Genomic DNA, 18,433 nt, shown 5'->3' on the forward strand with positions numbered 1-18,433 from the left:
GGCACTCTCAGCAGATGGTTGTTCCCTGGAGGCGCTCCCTGCAGATTGCTGTTCCCTGGTGGCACTCTCAGCAGATCGCTGTTCCCTGGTGGCACTCTCAGCAGATCGCTGTTCCCTGGTGGCACTCTCAGCAGATCGCTGTTCCCTGGTGGCACTCTCAGCAGATCATTGTACCCTGGTGGCACTCCCAGCAGTTTGCTGTTCCCTGGAGTCAGTCCCAGCAGATCGTTGTTCCATAGTGATGCTCCAGGGAGATTGATGTTACCTGGAGGCGCTGCCAGCAGATCATTGTTCCCTGGTGGTGCTCCATGCAGATCGTTGTTCCTTGATGGTGCTCCCAGGATATCGTTGTTCCTTGATGGTGCTCCCAGGATATCGTTGTTCCCTGATGACACTCCCAGGAGATCATTGTTCCCTGATGGGACTCCCAGCAGATTGTTGTTCCCTGATGGCACTCCCAGGAGATCATTGTTCCCTGATGGGACTCCAAGCAGATCTTTTTCCATGGTGGCGCTCCAAGCAGATTGATGTTACCTTGAGGCGCTGCCAGCAGATCGTTGTTCCCTGATGGTACTCCCAGGAGGTCATTGTTCCCTGGTGGCACTCTCAGGAGATTGTTGTTCCCTGATGGTACTCCCAGGAGATCATTGTTCCCTGATGGGACTCCCAGCAGATTGTTGTTCCCCGGTAGCGCTCCCAGCATATCGCTGTTCCCTGGAGGCGCAACCAGCAGATCCATGTTCCATGGTGGTGCTCCCAGCAGATTGTTGTTCCTTGGACGTGCTGGCAGCAGATTGTTGTTCCCTGGAAGAGCTCCAAGGAGATTGTTGTTCCCTGATGGTACTCCCAGGAGATCGTTGTTCCCTCATGGCACTCCTAGCAGATTGTTGTTTCCTGGTGGCGCTCCCAACAGATCGTTGTTTCCTGGTGGCGCTCCCAACAGATCGTTGTTCCCTAACCTTGTCTGTGTGCTCAGCTCTTTCTATCCTCACAAGCTCAGCTAAATGTTGCTGAACAAGTTTAAAATTAGCTTTTGGGTACATTTTTGGATTTTATTTCTTCCAGCTCACTAGAGTAGTTGCAAAACACCCTTTAATTTCTACAAAAGGAATCTTTTAACTATATCCAGAACAAATATTTAATTATTTTATAGTTTATTTTTGATCTAGGGCGCTAGAGGAAAAGGAATATGTATGTTCTATATCAAAGTGATAAATGATGATTACTGAATAATTTAAATAATCAAACTGGAGAAGCTAAAGGCTCAAATATGAAATATAATTGAAACCTCGCTGTTATTAATAGGTTATTTAGGTCTATATCTGAAAACACTGAATATTTCAAACTGCACATGAGCCCATTAATTATTCTATAGAATTTAAAACTACTTTCACCTCTGAGTGAGATCAACACTGCGTTACAATTTTTCATTTTGGTAAAAGTATCAGAAAAATGAACAAAGTATGAATAATTAAGTATTTGTTAAAAAGAAAACTGAAGTTCTTATGCTGAATCCTAACATCTGATTTAATGTTTAGAAACAAGAACAGACAGACGTTATCAACAAGTTCTGGTCTCTAAAATACGTAAAAAATTTAAATAAAATTCAAGAATACAATTCATAAATTTATTAAACTAATCTTTACAGTGATAATTGTGAATAACTACAGATCTATAAATATTCCCAGTTACTCTCAGTGAGCTCAGTAGGAGAAGTGATACACAAATATTATTTTGGTGGGAGCTAAATACAACCTATAAAGAAGTAAATTAACTAGACTATAGCAGTTTCCTAAATGCAAAATAAGGATATAAAAAAAAAAAAAAATGGATCCAATGATGTTGGCCGTCACAGTGGGGTCATGTGACAGGAAGTAAATGCTCTGCTGGACACTTAAGGAGCAGAAAAGCTTCCAAGACAGAAATTGGGCAAAGTTCAAAACCAGGTCCTCACAGTAGGAGCCACTCAACATTTCCCCACTTTCCTTGATGGGCTCTTGGCTAGTCCCCTCGGATTCCTTTTTTAAACATCAATCTTTGTACTAAGAGAAGCTCCTTGTCCTGGTCAGACCCTGTAATTCAATAAAGAGTCAGATTAAAAATATTTGCACGCCCAGGTGAAGGGTCACTCCAGTGGCTGGAAGTTGGCTGCCATTCGGCTGGCGTTTGACTGGGAAGGGCCATTTTGAATGGCTGCTACTGTAAATCTATCCATATAGAAAGCATCACAGTTATGTTTCAGTATTTTTCTGTTAAAAACAATCCGACTAACGGCACAGCCTGTTGGGTTCACAGAATGACTGACTGTAATCTGCCTGGTGGCGTCGTTTGGAACCAAAATGGACGTCATGGGTTGGATCGCAGCCTGAGAACTTTCAGGGTGGAATCGTTTAACTTAAGTAGACATTACATCACTTCTCTTGGTGTTTTGAAATCAGATACACTTTATTATTGAAAACTGAGTGGATGTTTTCAACTGCAAGTCATCTAAATTCTACAGGTTGTTTTTACAATGTACTTAAGAAAGAATATTATTCCAGTAAAAGAAGAACGTAAGAGGGAGGCACAGTAAAAATACTCCTAAAAGTACTCAGGTAAATGTAATTAGTTACTGCTCACCACTGCTAGTATGTAATTAAAGTCTGATGTGTTGTTATACCTGCTTTAAGTTGTGTTTATTTGTTGGTTAGGAAGATGACTTGGAAATTTAACCAGAGGTTCTCCTCATGCCATTAAAATATGGCTATGATCTAGATTCTATCAGCAGTTGTAAAATGTTCTCAGAGTGCTTTTCTAGTTTTATCTGTTTAATGCATTTAAAAATGAAAAGATTCATGTGTACAGATTTAGATATCAGGGAAAATATCTGTTAAATGCTGGGTTCAAAGAGAGGCATGTTTATAATACAGAGTCAGGGTTAAAAAATAAACACTTCCTGTTTGTCTTTGTGTCTCCGTCTTCTTTATCTCTCACTCTGAGCGGCTCTCTAACAAAGCATCCATCTATGCAAAAATCAGACAAATGTGAACAGATCCAAACGTCCGTAATCAGGAATTCTGCTCTATTTGCTCCAGTTGGGTTTGATCTCTGGTCATGAATACATATCCTCAAAACTACATTAAACTGTCATTTTGATCTGATCAAAGACCTTTTAGAGGGAGTCTGTCCTTTATTTGTGTATGAAATTGTTATAGATAAGAACATACATGTAATTATGTTTTGAGCTGCAGAGACACAATCAAACATTTTTTTCCACAGGAAGCCTCTGTTGCTCCCTGATGCTGATCCGCTGTTATTGATGTCATGTTTTTACTCACATATTGGGCTTTTTTTCTCTAAAGAAGTTGCTGCAACATTGCATCTGATACTCGTGGCATTAGAGAAAGGTTCTGGAATAAGCCAAGAATTTATTTTTGATCCTTTTTTTTAGCATTTAGGATAAATTAATTAAAAAGTGAGAGGAGCCTGCCTTTAAAATGTGCATCTGGAACCTGAGGTGAATAAGTGTGACCCTCAATAAACAAACAATACAAACTAATATTTTTAATATATATAACCGGAAGCAGATTTTAGCGGCTATTTATTATTTTTACTGAATAATTTGAACAAATTTCTTTAAAATTTCACATTAAAATAATCAGCAACATATTTTTGATCAGTTTTTGTAATTTAGCCCCAAAAATATTAAAATCCCTTAAAGGAAAATCTATTTATCCTGAGTATTTTTATGTGAAATAATACAACTGAGGTTCTTTAAAAAAACAAAAAAACAAAACAAGTGTCCTGTTTATATATCGAATCCTAAACTGTCTATTTTTCAAAGGTGTTTGTTGCATTAATGTCAGAATCATGGCTCTGAGGGCTGACCTAATTGCTCATTTCATTCACCTGCCTAACTCTGCCCGGTTTCCAATTACTAATCCTCTAATCCACCTGCTCCTGCTTCTTTATACACGGCTCAGTCCCAGCTATCGGGGCCAGATTATTGTTGCTGAGTTTGGGTTGGAAATAATTGCTGATGCCCTAGTTCATGTTCTTGTTCTCGGGGACCAGTGGTGAGAGAGCTTTTTAGTGCTTCGTAGTGTTCTTGTTTTCCTAAACCTGATCTACCTCTTATCTACTGAGCGTACCCTGTTCCTATCTTGGCTGAGTGGAGAGAGTGAGATTTTAGCATACAGTAGTTCTATGTGAGGATAATGAAAACTGCAGAGATAAACATGGATCTTTGATGACTAAAACATGACAAGTCAGGTTTGAGTTTTAGCCAACGAGATGAGACTAAATAATAATTAGCGAGTCGTTGGTCAGACGTTTAAACTGCATCATTGTGCTGTAATCTGCTTAACAGTATCAGCCATGCAGCTGCGTCCTGTTTGATCCTGCTGCCCATCAGCTACGCAGCGCTGCACATGCTGCAGGAGTACTGATGGATCATGGCAGCAGCGGCAGGGTCTATACTGCGTGATGATGTTTGACAAACTCTGCTCTGATCTTCCCTCTGTGCAGAAATGCGTCTTGGCGCGGAGCTCTGAGTCTTTGCTTCACGCTCTACTCTAATGGTTCTCTCTCAGCAGTATGGCACTTCCATTGCTACTTAACAAACTATATGTGGCTGATCGTCCTCTGCCATGTGTAAAAAATCCCTTTGTCTAACTATCTAGATTTTATTTCTTCCAGCTCACAAGAGGTAAATACAATTTCTACCAAAATGAATCCCCAAATTATATCCAAATAAAATATTTCATTGAATTCTTTTTTATTTTTGGATAACAAACCAAATGAAAAGGTACATGGATCTTTGGACATTTCTGTCTCATTGTTATTCTTTCTATCTATTTAAATATGATCTAAATGTTTCTTTGTATTGTCATCAAAACATTTTCTCTGTTTCCTTTAAATATATCAACATTTAAGTTACCATATTCATTCATTTAGGTCTGGATTGCTCTCTCTGTATTTTTATTATATCAAAACCCTGTGAATTTAAATCTACTTTCAACCCTGAGCAGTGGTAACTAAGGGGTAAATTCTCAGAAATAAAGCCAAAATTACCAAAAGAGAAAGAATAATGTTTTTGTTCTTTGCTTTTTTGAAGTAATGAAGATTTTATTGATCTGTGTGCAATGTAGAATTCATTGTAGAACAGGAAGTGTTGGCTTAAAATGCAAACCTTGTATGTTTAAAACCATTCATTTAGTGTACATTTTGTGAACTTGTCTGTCTGCTGTGTATGATGTGTTGATCTAGATCTGCTATTTTATGAAATACGGCATTAATTCATAAAAAAATTTATTTGAATTCTAGAAATTAAAGTTTTCTGCCCAACAGCAATGATGAACTGCGTAGCAGCATTCTATACTAAGGTATTGTAGTATCTATCTAGGCTAGAGCTGTCAGTCTGGTAAAGAATCTGATTGTTATTTTTGCTTTTTTTTGCAACATAAAACTGACTAAAACTAGACTAAAACCTTTTAAAGTTTTAGTCGACTTATAAAACTATCACATATAGTAATGACTAAAATGAGAGTAAAACTAATAATAGTTTTGGTCCTGAAGAGTATAACTAAGTATAAATCTAAGATGGCTGTGAAAAACAACACTGGTGCCACTGAGCTTGCCTGGGGTCAGTTTCACGAAGCACATTTACCGGAAACTAAGTTTTTTAAACCTGAAAACCCAGAAACTGTAACTTTTCTATTTGACAAAGAGAGTTTCCTCAACCTTTGTTTCAGTCGCCATAGTAACATCCTCCCAGAGCTAACCTGGTTAGTAGCAGGTTTTCTTCAGTAAACTCAGAGTATCCTCTGTCTCCTCTCTCTTTACAACCAATCACTCTGTTCCCCCCCCCCCCCCCCCCCCCCGATTTAGTCAGATTTTTGTTGTAGATTTGTGAGTAAAAAAAATACATATTTATCATTCACTAGGTCCGTTAGACACATTAGGTTTTAAAAAACAAACACTGCATGTCCGTTTGATGAGGATCTTATTAAAGAATGATCTTCACTTTTTCACAGAGAATTGAATATTTATAGGGAGAGGATTCTACAATTCAGTTGACAGGATATTATATTACCTGTTTTTAGTTTGTTTTAATATGAGCAACATGTGGATAATTTTTATTTTGTTATATTTACAGTACATGAAGAACTACTGAAATAATTTTCAGATTACACATAAAAAGATTCATTAATTCCATGCGGGAAAAGGAATTACTTTAGGGTTAGGATTCACTGGATGCTAACAACCCAATGAGACTACTTGCACAATCTGAGGCCATCCTATGGGCCTGATAGCCGCTAATAAAGACCTTTTTTGGGATGAAAATATCTGAAGAGGCTGCAAACAGCCACTTAGTATTTACTGTGTAAAAGAAGAAATGAATCAAGATGAGGAGGAACCCATGAGATGATGCACAGGTTCTATACATTAGAACGTTTTTATTCTTCATCCTCACCTGCTGACAGAAGATTTCACCTAAATAGATACATTGATCTACTACTATTTAACAATTAATCCTGTAATATTATCACGGTAACAACAGGCTATGACAAGCCATTTTACTGAATATGTATTCCTGATAACTGAAAAAACATTTTTTCTTTGTCTAAATGAACATTTCAAACAAAATAACATTCTCCACATAGAGAATAAACATTCTGGATGTCTATAAATTAATTACAGTTCTCCATATTCCTAATATTACTGGTCAGCATAGTATTATTTTTACTATGAAAATTTTTTTCTTTTTTAGATATAAATACATTTTCAGTCAAGTTGATAAATGTGAGAACGGCCACTTAAAATGTGTAAACATTTCTAGATATATAAAAATTAATTCTTACTGATTTTTTTTACTGTCTAAAATTCAGTTTCTGCAACAAAAATGTATTTTAGAAAATATATTATTATAGTTCAGTCTAGGAGAGTGATTTTTATCCAGAAGAATCTTGTTTTAGTGATCTACAAATGGAACAACAGAGGAGAGTTCTTTTAATAAATCTAAAAACGGCCTCACTTCATATAAACTTACGCATTAACTCGAGCAGCAATCTTCTCCTTTACCATCTTCCTCTCCTTTGGAGCTGCAGTGCTGTTTCTCTATCTTTTAAACACATTCTCCTTTTTTATTCTATTTCTTTGCATTTCTGCATTAAAATCTCTAGTTCCAATGTGGTGAAATAGGCACTTCCTGTTGCCTTATGTCATGGTGAGTTGTCGAATCGGTGCTTTACTGATAATGGCTTTTCACTTGTTACGCATGTGTTAAACACTGAGTGGTTCTACTTGGAGTTGATTGAATTAATTCACAGCAGCTGTTGTGAAACCGAAAACTCAAGAGTTCCCGACTTTAGGCTAGATCATTATAGAGTTGTGGATTTGAATCTGAGTTTGTTACACATGCTTCATGACTTCCCTGTTCCCGTCTGAACTTTCTGCCTAAACTGTCTGTGGATTCCTGGAACCCTGGACCAGCCTGTTCCTGTTTTCATTGGTGTCCCTCATTGGGCTTTGGACTCCGGGACCTCTGATCCTTCCTGTTCTGATTTATTTCCCTGACCAGGCTCAGACACGTGCTTGTCCTCTGGGACTGCTTGTCCTCTGGGCTAGCCCTCCGGCTGGACCCTCCCACGTTCTATAGAGGTGGACTGAAATGCCAAACCAGGTAAGTGACTCTCATGGATAATCATTCTCCATCAGATAATCATGGTCACTTACCTGTGTTATTCTCCACCAAAGTATCCAGTGATAGGCGTTGCGCAGCCGCTGCAGATCCGCAGTTCCGCTTATGATTATTTGAATAAACGCCTTGTTTATTAAAATAATTTTCCCACTGTCTGTCACTCCTGAATTCTTGGTCCAATGTTCCATCTTTCTGACAATAAGAGGCTCTAAAAAAATGTAATTTCTCTGGAATGATGAATTTAGACAGAAGATAGATGCACATTAGGGCTGAACGGTTTTACTAAAACGAAAATTGCGATTAGTTTAAACCAATATTGCGATTTTATTTTCATTTGCATTAACCAAAATCATGTAAATGTTTCGCTGATGTCATCGGCATTAATGTTTCCCGTTAAGGTCAGACTTTTATTGCACGATAAAGAAAATATCGCCGTTAATTTATTCTCAGAAGTGGATTGGGAGCTGGGTCTGCCAGCAAGTAACTCACGATGTAACCAAGCTTGTGTGTTCCTTTATATGCAACTGGTGAAACATTCTTTCCATGGTTATAATGTTCAGTCTTACAGCTGCAACCTCCAGAACATAATGTTCGCTAAGCAGGAACAGACTACCAACATAAACAACCCTGTTTAACGCAAATCTAGGATGGAATGGGGATGTTTTCCCCATCTTGACATTAGCCAGCAGCCCTTTCTGCTACTGCAGCCTCACAGGACATTACAATGACTGCCTGAGTGACTGGTGGAAAAAGGAGAGCTTGGATTTACTAATACAAAGCTACTGACTGTAAACAGTTCATCAGGACCTATTATGTAGGCCTACAGTTCAGAATTAACCCTATAATGCCAAATGTATCATATTTGATACATACGGTTTCTGAAATGTTTTGCGTCTGACACCTTTTGCATAATTTAATGGTAAAAACTTTGCTCAAAATCCTATTGTACACAATCAGATATACCTGATAACAGAGGGCAGAAGACTACACAAAAAATAATCTTGACTTATCGCATAGTGATAAATTATTAATATAAAAACTGTATTTCTGTTTTTTCTTTTTACATACTTTGTTAAAAGGCCAAATAAGGACTTCAAACCAAAAAAAAAAAGTTATTTTCTGTTTTGTTTTATTCTTGGATCGGGCTTTAAAGGGTTAATATTTATGTGAATAAACACACTGTTAAACACAAATAAATGTCATTGAATATTATTTATTTTCATCACCAGTTATCATAGTAGAAAAGCTTTCTCAAGCAGTTTTTGATGCATTTTGGTAACAGGAGATGAGTCCCTGGTCTAATGCGCCACCTGGCTTGAGAAACCTGTACAAAGATTTATTTTTACTTATTATTTAGGCAGCACACACATATCATACTTATTTTATTTTCTTCTTTTATTTTATTTGTGCTTATAATCTTATTTTTCTCTCTTCTGTAAACGATTGCACTCCAAAGAAAAACATTTCCTGTAAGGGATTAATAAAGTTACTCCGATTCTGATGCATGAAGCCTTTGGGCAAAATTGAAATGAGCCATTTTAATCTAGATTAATCTAGATTAATTCCGAGATTATAGTGAGACTAATCTAGAATAAAAAATGTTTCTATGCCCAGGGTTACAGTTTTTTCATCACCTGGAAAGCTTGCTTGTGCAGAGTTTTGTTGCAGGACTTTTAACCTTTTTGTCAAGAAGTGATCAATTCTACTTGCATGCATGAACTTGCAGGTTAGATTTCTCTCTTCCCGTCTGTGTGGCTGCAAACCCACTTCAAGAATATTACCACCAAAAGGCTGGAGGGATAAATCTAAATACTTATGTAATATGACCAAAAATGGTTACTTTTGCGATTTGAAAATGGCGCCTTGTTAAATTGTGATTATATTGCTAAAGCAATTAATTTCCCAGCTCTACACATCAATTTACAGCAATCAGTCCCAGAATCTCAATTTTTGGACTTTCTTTTTTAATTTAATACTCAGTTCTAAAAGAAATCCATCGATTTGTACAAATGTGTGTAGAAAGTCACAGTTTAATTCAGATTTAACAATAAGAATTCAGATTTAGTTTCAAAGTCAAACTGCGCTGAACACTTTTAAAGGAAATGCTGTTTGAAAAGATAATTTTTAGGAGTTTAAAAAATAAAATCATGTTTTTAGAAATGCATTGTTTTTTCATAATAGTTTTAAAACTTGAGATTCTCCAAATTTTGCTTTGATCATATTTAGAGAGGATGTTTATTATCTTTATGTGTAAAATGTGTTTATTTCTGAGGTACAAAAATAGCTTTTAAATATTAACGGTTTGGCAGCTGTTCATAAAAATAGCTTTTATTGATTAAAAAAAAAAGTTAAAAAAACAATCCATTGGACTTTGTTTCCAAGTTGAAAATGTTTCTCTTCCCATCCAGGAAGCTTTTGTAATTCAAAATGTCAGAAATAGCGTTGAGTTCCAGGCTCTTATACAGTAGCCCAACAAAGCCTTTAGAAAACATGCAAAGTGAAATATTCATTGAAGCTTTTATTGATGCTCACATTTCTCTCATAAAGCAAGTTTAAGTGTCTAAAATTCCACATATTCATTTATGCATCAAAGCCAAACAGTTTGGAAATCTCCATCAAAAATCAAGGTTCAATCTGTTCATAAAAAACAACTTCCCATCAAAAACTGAATTTCGATTGTAAATCTGAATATGCAAAATGAGATGGAAATAAATCCTGCATTTATTTTTTCAGATCCAAAGTTATTTGTTTTAAACTGTAGATCAGTGCATGTCCCCATACTGGTCTTCCTAAATCTATCACTGCTGCTTTAGCAGGAACTGGGAACTAGCTTAATGTACATTTGTTTGTGGTGTGGAGCCATGACCTGCTGCACGCTATGCTAATCTAGCATCTTAACTAGCAGCGTGTGAAAAATACACTGTAAACCAGAATAAATTACAGAACTCAAGAACAGGGGAACAGAACACCTAGCTTATTCAGGCAGGCCAACAATTCCCTTAACAACCCCCCTTTCAGAGACATAGACAGGTATGGGGTATTGTAGGCTAACAAAGAAACCAAACGGCCCCCATTCCAAAGGGATGGACCCGTTCGTCTGTTTCAATTTGCATGTTTTTTAAATAAAAACAAGGCTTTTTTTTTTTGGTCCGCTCTATAAAGCCTGTAACTCAACACTATTTCTGACATTTTGAATTGAAAAAGCTTCCCGCATGGAAAGAGAAACGTCTTCAAACTTGGAAACAAAGACCAGTGGATAGTTTTTTTGTTGTTTTTTTTGGAATTATTTAGTTATAGTTATTTTTAATTATGAGAAAATCCTTCTTTATGAGGTCATAGTTCTCCATTCTGATTTCAGTTTATTTCAAATAGTTCATGTCAACTGATATTTTATTTACTTCTACAGCTTTTCAGAAGTAAAGATCTGCAGTACTTCATTATTAAAGTTAATTAAGTTTTGCTTCAATAAAACACAACTAGTTTAAAAACTCAACACATTTGAGACATTTTAAGACTTTAAAGCACTCAGCCTAAATGACTTCTGGCAACATTCGGGTTTACTGTGTATTTATTGCAAAGTTGAGTGTTTCCTGCTGCTCATGTGGCCGGATGCAGGGCATCTACCAGGCTCTGATTGGCTCCACACCTACCATCTACATACAGCCGTAAAGCTTCACCATCTGCACCACATCAATCTGTGTTCAGTTACTCTAGTCTGTCTTGAAGGACCCGGATGTGCTGCCAAAGCTACCGGAACTTTACAGTAGAATTTGAAGTGAACTTTTCAACTGAATTTTCAATCCACTGAAATACAGATTCATAGGAAATCCTTTTAGTATCAAATGACTGAAATAGTTTGGATTGAGTTTGACGGTACTATAAACAGTCCAAACCTACTCAGGGTCGACTCAGATTTCAGCTTTCAAAAACCTACAATGCAGCAATTGAGTTGATCCTTTCCCGCTATCATCGCAACCCCCACCCCTTTACAGGGGGACAGAAGAACTCGCCTGTTCAGCCAGGCCAACGATTCCCTTTAACGACCCCGCTTTCAGAGACATAGACAGGTAACAAAGAAGCCAGACGACCCCCAATCAAAAAGGGTGGACCCTTTCATCTGTTTCTATTTGCATGTTTTTAAGCCAAAACAAGGCTTTGTTGGGCTACTGTATAAAACATTGAACTCAACGTTATTCCTGACATTTTGAATTGAAAAAGCTTCCTGAATGGGAAGCTAAACATCTTCTAACTTGGAAACAAAGTCCAGTGGATGTTTTTTTTACTTTTTAGGAAAGTCCAAACCTACCTGTTGGTCAGCGGGCCGATGAAGGGGTTGGTCAGCAGCTGCACGGTGGCCTTGGAAGCAAACAGCATTCCCACTTTGACATTTTCATTGAGCAGCCTGCTGGTAGACTGAGGGCAGTCAGTGGAGTTCAGCCGAGGCTGCAAGGCAGCAGGGGTGGAGGGCAGGTCAGCAGGGCCAACGGTGGAGTTGGAGCCCGACAGCCTGACGGCGTTGTCATACAAAGACACGATGGTGTGGAAAGACCCAGTGGGAGCCTGAGGAGACACGCTGCTGTTCCGTATCTCTGCATCCGACGTCACATCCAGGCTGTACAGGTAGCTGGGGATGATGGGAACTGGTGGAAAAACCCAAAGGGAGGGATTCACATCTCTCTTTCTTTAAATACAGTGGGGCCAAAAAGTATTTAGTCAGCCACTGATTGTGAAAGTTCTCCTACTTAGAATAATGAGAGAGGTCTGTAATTCATCATAGGTGCACTTCAGCTATGAGAGACAAAATGAGGAAAAAAAATCACATTGTAGGATTTTTAAAGAATTTTAAAGAATATTTTGGAAATGATGGTGGATTTTGGAAATGATGGTGGAAAACAAGTATCTAGTCAATAACAAAAGTTCCACTCAATACTTTGTAACGTAACCTTTGTTGGCAATGATAGAGGGCAAACGTTTCCTGTAAAGGCAGATTTGTACTCAGAAACCAGGCCGTCTGCATGGGTATCGCAGTCAATTAACTATGCGTATTTCCTGCTTTGTTTGTATGACCGCCATTGTGGAAAACGACTCGTGAAGATGGACCAGCTAGAAGAGCGAGGTGAGCGAGAACGCTGGGACCCTTTTTCCACCTGGATCCCCGCTCTTTTTGGCCCTCATGTCCCTCCATTGTCGCACAAACTTTCCCCCTCACCGCCTCAGCTGTATCTAGACCCACAGCTAGTTCCTGATTGACCTTCTTGCGTTGTGGCGTGGAATAAAATAGCGCAGATTACGCTTCAATATTGCGCATAAATCAAAAATATCTGCAACAAGCTCACTGCGACACACTGTTGCAGGAGGATAACCAGACCTTTAGTCTTCACCAGGTTTGCACTGACTCTAGCTGGTATTTTGGCCCATTCCTCCATGCAGATCTCCTCTAGAGCAGTGATGTTTCAGAGCTGTTGCTAGGCAACACAACTTTTCAAAGCGGTCTGGAGACTGGCTAGGCCACTCCAGGACCTTGAAATGCTTTTTACGGAGCCAGACCTCCGTCATTACTCTAAAAAGGAGAACTTGCACAATCAGTGGCAACCCAGTCTCATGGGAAAATGTACCCCCACTACGTTGGTCCACACTGCAAAACGTAGTGGAGGTACATTAATGGCCATTTTTTTGTGGTACTGTTACGTTTCTTCTGCCTATATGTTTTCTATTGTTTTACGTCCTAGTCACGTGACTTTCAAGATTCCAGCTGGGAGAAGAAAAAATATATATAGATGGCCGACATTCGCTCATTTTTTTGTGGAAAGATTAATAACTTGAGTTTGTTTTTGCATTAAAATGAGTTTTGATTACATTTCTAGTGAAAAATGTATAGTTTGTTGCCAGAATATTTACTCAGGGAATGTACATATTCACTTGCTTGTTCGTTTCTTGCAAAGATTTTTCAAGATAATGTGAAACTGAAACGTTTTGGTATAAACATGGCTGAGATTTCTCTAACTTTTAGTGGGAAAATCAATAATTTCAATCAGTTTCTGCATTTAGATGGGTTTTGATTACATTTATAGCGAGAAGTGTAGGGTTTATTTACATTATATTTACTTAGTGAACATACATAATCACCCGCTTGCTAGTTTTTGCTATGGTTTTTCGGATCTCGTCAGGATTATGTGAAATTGCAACGTTTTGGCTGCTACCCATCGCCTAGCATTTAGCTGCCGCCCCGATTCAACATTGAATTCTTTGTGATTTAACTCCATCTGACGGATCAAACCCTCGCCACTGCGTGCGTTGCGTCTGAGGTTGATTTTCAGATCAATGCATTACGTCGTGGCATACGGGAGAAACTAATTAAACTAGTTAAAAAAAGGATCATGGGTTAAGATCGGATGTGTTTTATTTGGAAATCTACCGGATCCTTTGTGCAATTAACTTCCTGTTTGGTGCGATCTCATTGATGGGTTTTGACCAGATTTTGACCAAAGAGGAACTAAAAAAAAACCAAAACAATTTAAATACACAACCAGCATATCTGGAATCAGTGACAGAGAGCGACTGGGACCAGAAGTTTATTCATTTCTCCCCATTGATTTCCATTCAAAATGTTTTCGGCCCCACCGGTCTCTAGGGAAGGGGCGTGCATACCGCCACCTACTGTTCATGAGTGTGTAGCAACATTGTTTTACATCTATTAAATTCTGTTTGTTAATTTTGTATTCTGAAGATAAATATATAATGCTTTCCTTAATCTATAAATATCTTTTATATTTCCTTTATTTCCCAATAATCCTTTAAGACTCCATTCTTGGCCTGTCCTCTTTTCAATTTCTTCCTTTCAGGTTCATATGTTTTGCAGTTCATCAATACATCTGCATTTTCTATCTCTCCACATCCTTCACATTTATCATTATTTTTCCTCTCTATTAAGTATAAATTGTCATTTAAATAAGTATGACCTACTCTTAATCTGATCATTATTATTTCTTCCCTTCGGTTTCTCTCATTAATATTTCTATTTAATACTGACTTTTGTATTTTATATAACCTTCTTCCTTTTTTATCTTCATTCCACCTTTTTTGCCATTTTTCAATTTCTTTCCTCTTAATAAATGATTTTCCTTCCCCTTTCCCTAAAGGAATTGTAATTGTTATTGCCTCCTCTAAAGCCCTTTTTGCTAATTCCTTTCCTTTTACCCCTTCATGTGCTGGAACCCAACAAAACCAAATATCAATGCCACTCCTGTATAATCTAAATAAACTGTGCTGAATTTCTAATACTAAATCTTTCCTATTATTTCCTTCTCCCTGAATACTTTCTAAAACTGCTTTGGAATCCGTGCATACCACCAACCTGTCTGCCCTGACCTCCTCAACCCATTGGAAACTCTAACTGCCACCATCTCTGCTGTGAAAACAGATAGTTGATCTGAAATTCTTTTAGAAATTTGTATTTTGAACTCTGGTACATATATTCCTATTCCCACACACCCTTTTTAGAACCATCAGAATATATTTTAAGGTAATTATAATATGAGTTTGCTTGTTGGAATCATTAACTGCTTTAAAAAAATATTATTATTATTACTATGCTTTTCAAAGAATTTAAAAGGGTGTGTTCAATGTTGAATCGGGGCGGCAGCTAAATGCTAGGCGATGGGTAGCAGCCAAAACGTTGCAATTTCACATAATCCTGACGAGATCCGAAAAACCATAGCAAAAACTAGCAAGCAGGTGATTATGTATGTTCACTAAGTAAATATAATGTAAATAAACCCTACACTTCTCGCTATAAATGTAATCAAAGCCCATTTAAATGCAGACACTGATTGAAATAATTGATTTTCCCACTAAAAGTTAGAGAAATCTCAGCCATGTTTATACCAAAATGTTACAGTTTCACATTATCTTGAAAAATCTTTGCAAGAAGCGAACAAGCAAGTGAATATGTACATTCCCTGAGTAAATATTCTGCCAACAAACTATAAATTTCTCACTAGAAATGTAATCAAAACTCATTTTAATGCAAAAACAAACTCAAGTTATTAATCTTTCCACAAAAAAATGAGCGAATGTCGGCCATCTATATATATTTTTTCTTCTCCCAGCTGGAATCTTGAAAGTCACGTGACTAGGACGTAAAACAATAGAAAGCGTATAGGCGAAAGAAATGTAACAGTGCCACAAAAAAATGGCCATTAATGTTCCTCCACTACGTTTTGCAGTGTGGACCAACGTAGTGGAGGTACATTTTCCCATGAGACTGGGTTGTCAGTGGCTGACTAAATACTTTTTGGCCCCAGTTTGACATTAAACTCAACATATTCCAATAAAGTTGTCTTTTGTTGCACTTCCAGTATTTTAAAAACTCCTGCAGCTTTGCTATTAAAGAGCAAACTGGATTTCAGGAGGATGAAAGGTTGCAGACGTGAAGATGAAGGAACGGTGAAAAGTCTCTGCAAATTTAGAGCTCAAAGACGAAAGGAAACCATTTTAAAGTTTTAAGGCAAATGTTGTTTATCCGACTGAAAATCATGGATTAAGAACCAAATGGCCCAAGGCTTACCGGATCATTTCATCTCAATTTAGAGAGGAAGGAGCCGATATTGGGGCTGACAGAGAGCAGCAGTGAACTCTAATCTGACAGATAATGAAGGAACAGAGATACAGAAAAACAGAACATTTCCCCCAAATCACAGAAATACAGACTGACAAATAAAAACAAATTTAAGTCTATAGTTTTACATTAGTAATGATCCTTTTATTTATCATATTCAATTGTTGATTATTCAATAGGACTTTTAATTGTGTTTAATTGGCATAGAGCTTGGAATCCAGAGGTTCTGAGTTTGAAACCCACTCCCACAGACTGCCACTCTGGGTCCCTGAGCAAGACCCTTAACCCCACACTGCTCCCTGGGTGCTGCACAATGGCAGCCCACACTAGAAAAAAATCAAAATCTAGATAAGTCATTTTTTCTTAAAATAAGTGCATTTGTTCTTCGATTGAGGAGATAAAAGAGACATTTTGCCAATGGAGCAAGACAATTTACATTTAAAATAAGAAAACACAATTGCATTGTCTTATTTCAAGTGCATATTATCTAATCAACCTAATTTTAAGCCTAAAAACACACCTTCCATTGGGAAACCAGCCCACTGCTCCAAAAGAGGATGGGTTAAATGCAGAGTGAATTTCATTGCTCTGTAGGTGTGACAGTGTAATGACAATAAAAACCTGGAAAAATAAATATTTAATTGATTATTTAACTGTTTTCTATTTGAATCATATATTACAAACATAAATAAATGAATCTGACATAGGTTTATTTTATGATCTATTTTTATCCTCCATAAACCTCAGGAATCAAACAAAAGATTGCAAAATCCATCTTGCGACCCCCCCAGGGTGTTCAGACCCCCACTTTTAGAACCCTCCGATGTAGATGTTGATAAATAGATGCTCTGAATGCAGCCAAATGAAAAGCTCCTGATTAATAAAAATCACCAAGTGGGGCAGATATTTTGTTCATACACACTGAAAAAAAATCAAAATCTAGATCAGTCATTTTTTCTTAAATAAGTGCATTTATTCTTGAAATTAGGAGGTAAAAGAGACATTTTGCCAATGGAACAAGAAACTTTAGGTTTAAAATGAGAAAACACAACTGCATTGTCTTATTTCAAGTGCATATTATCTAATTATCTTATTTGAAGAGTAAAAATTCTCATTAAATTGGCAAACTGTCTCATTTATTTACTCAAATTAAGGGTAAATAATATTAATCTAAGACATTTTTACTTATTTGTGAATGGTTTTTCCAGTGTACCAAAAAAGGACAATAAAGGACAATTTTCTGTCGGTTCTCCCTTAAATGGAGTCTTTGTAATGTGCAGATCATTCATCAACTTCTAAAATTATTTAAAACAGATTTAAACACAGAATCCCAAACCGGTAAATAAAAAAAAAATGAACAGGAAAAAAAAAGTTATCTGAAAAAAGCTGGAAAGAATTCTCCAATCCTGACTGTAAATGAAAGAATATAAAGAATAAAAGCATCTCTGTGATGCTGATGCGGAAAAAGTGGCTCCAGATTTAGATTAAATTAAAAATAATGAAGGAAAGAAGAATATAATTAAAGGAAGGAGATGGAGAAGTGGAGGGAGGTGCAGGGTGGGGGTGCACACCTACCGACCACTGTCAGCAGCATGTTGTCCAGGAGCAAAGCCACGAAAACTATGAAGAGAATGAGTTTCCTGGACTGGCGCTCCTCTCGGAGCCATTTGATGAAGCTGAGCTGCCGGAGCGCGTCTAACCCCCCCATGGTGATCAGGTCCCAGCGGAGCAGCAACAGGTAGATGGAGGAGAAGCGCAGTCAGAGCCTCAGGAAGTCCGCTCCTACCTCAGGGAGCAGCAGCAGCGCAGATGGCAGGAGGAGATCAAGGCTTTTTACCGACCCGGGCGGCTGCTGACGTCACGAGCCTTAATGTTGACAGACCTGTTTGCCAACAAGCCGAGCAGAGATGCTGCATCACAGCACAATAGCCCAGTTTGCACAGCAGCCCTGCCCTGGAAGCAGAAGGAAGATCATCATGGAGCATCTGCTCTGAGGCCAGATGTTTGCAGGTGTTTAAAAACATCAAAAATAAGCTGGAGAAGAAGAAAAAACCTGAAAGTAGCCGAGAACGTAGGGGGCCCACTGAATTGAGAAGGCAACACATAAAACAGACCCATTCTACAGATAGAGAAAT

General features: G+C 37.7%; 1 protein-coding gene across 1 annotated transcript in view; it reads right to left on the reverse strand.

Annotated features, from left to right (window-relative positions):
* Nucleotides 1–18,153, reverse strand: part of slc18a2 (solute carrier family 18 member 2) — a 63,152-nt gene extending 44,999 nt beyond the window's left edge. The window contains exons 1-2 of the mRNA XM_038304582.1: nt 17,874–18,153; nt 11,988–12,321 (exon numbers count right to left, since the gene is read on the reverse strand). Coding sequence (XP_038160510.1) covers nt 11,988–12,321; nt 17,874–18,006 — 467 coding nt within the window. The 5' untranslated portion in view covers nt 18,007–18,153. The remainder of the gene's footprint in view (nt 1–11,987; nt 12,322–17,873) is intronic.
* Nucleotides 18,154–18,433: the final 280 nt, after the last annotated feature.

The sequence above is a fragment of the Cyprinodon tularosa genome, unplaced genomic scaffold (genome assembly GCF_016077235.1).
Source record: "Cyprinodon tularosa strain WSP-4 unplaced genomic scaffold, ASM1607723v1 ctg539, whole genome shotgun sequence".
NCBI lineage: Eukaryota > Metazoa > Chordata > Actinopteri > Cyprinodontiformes > Cyprinodontidae > Cyprinodon > Cyprinodon tularosa.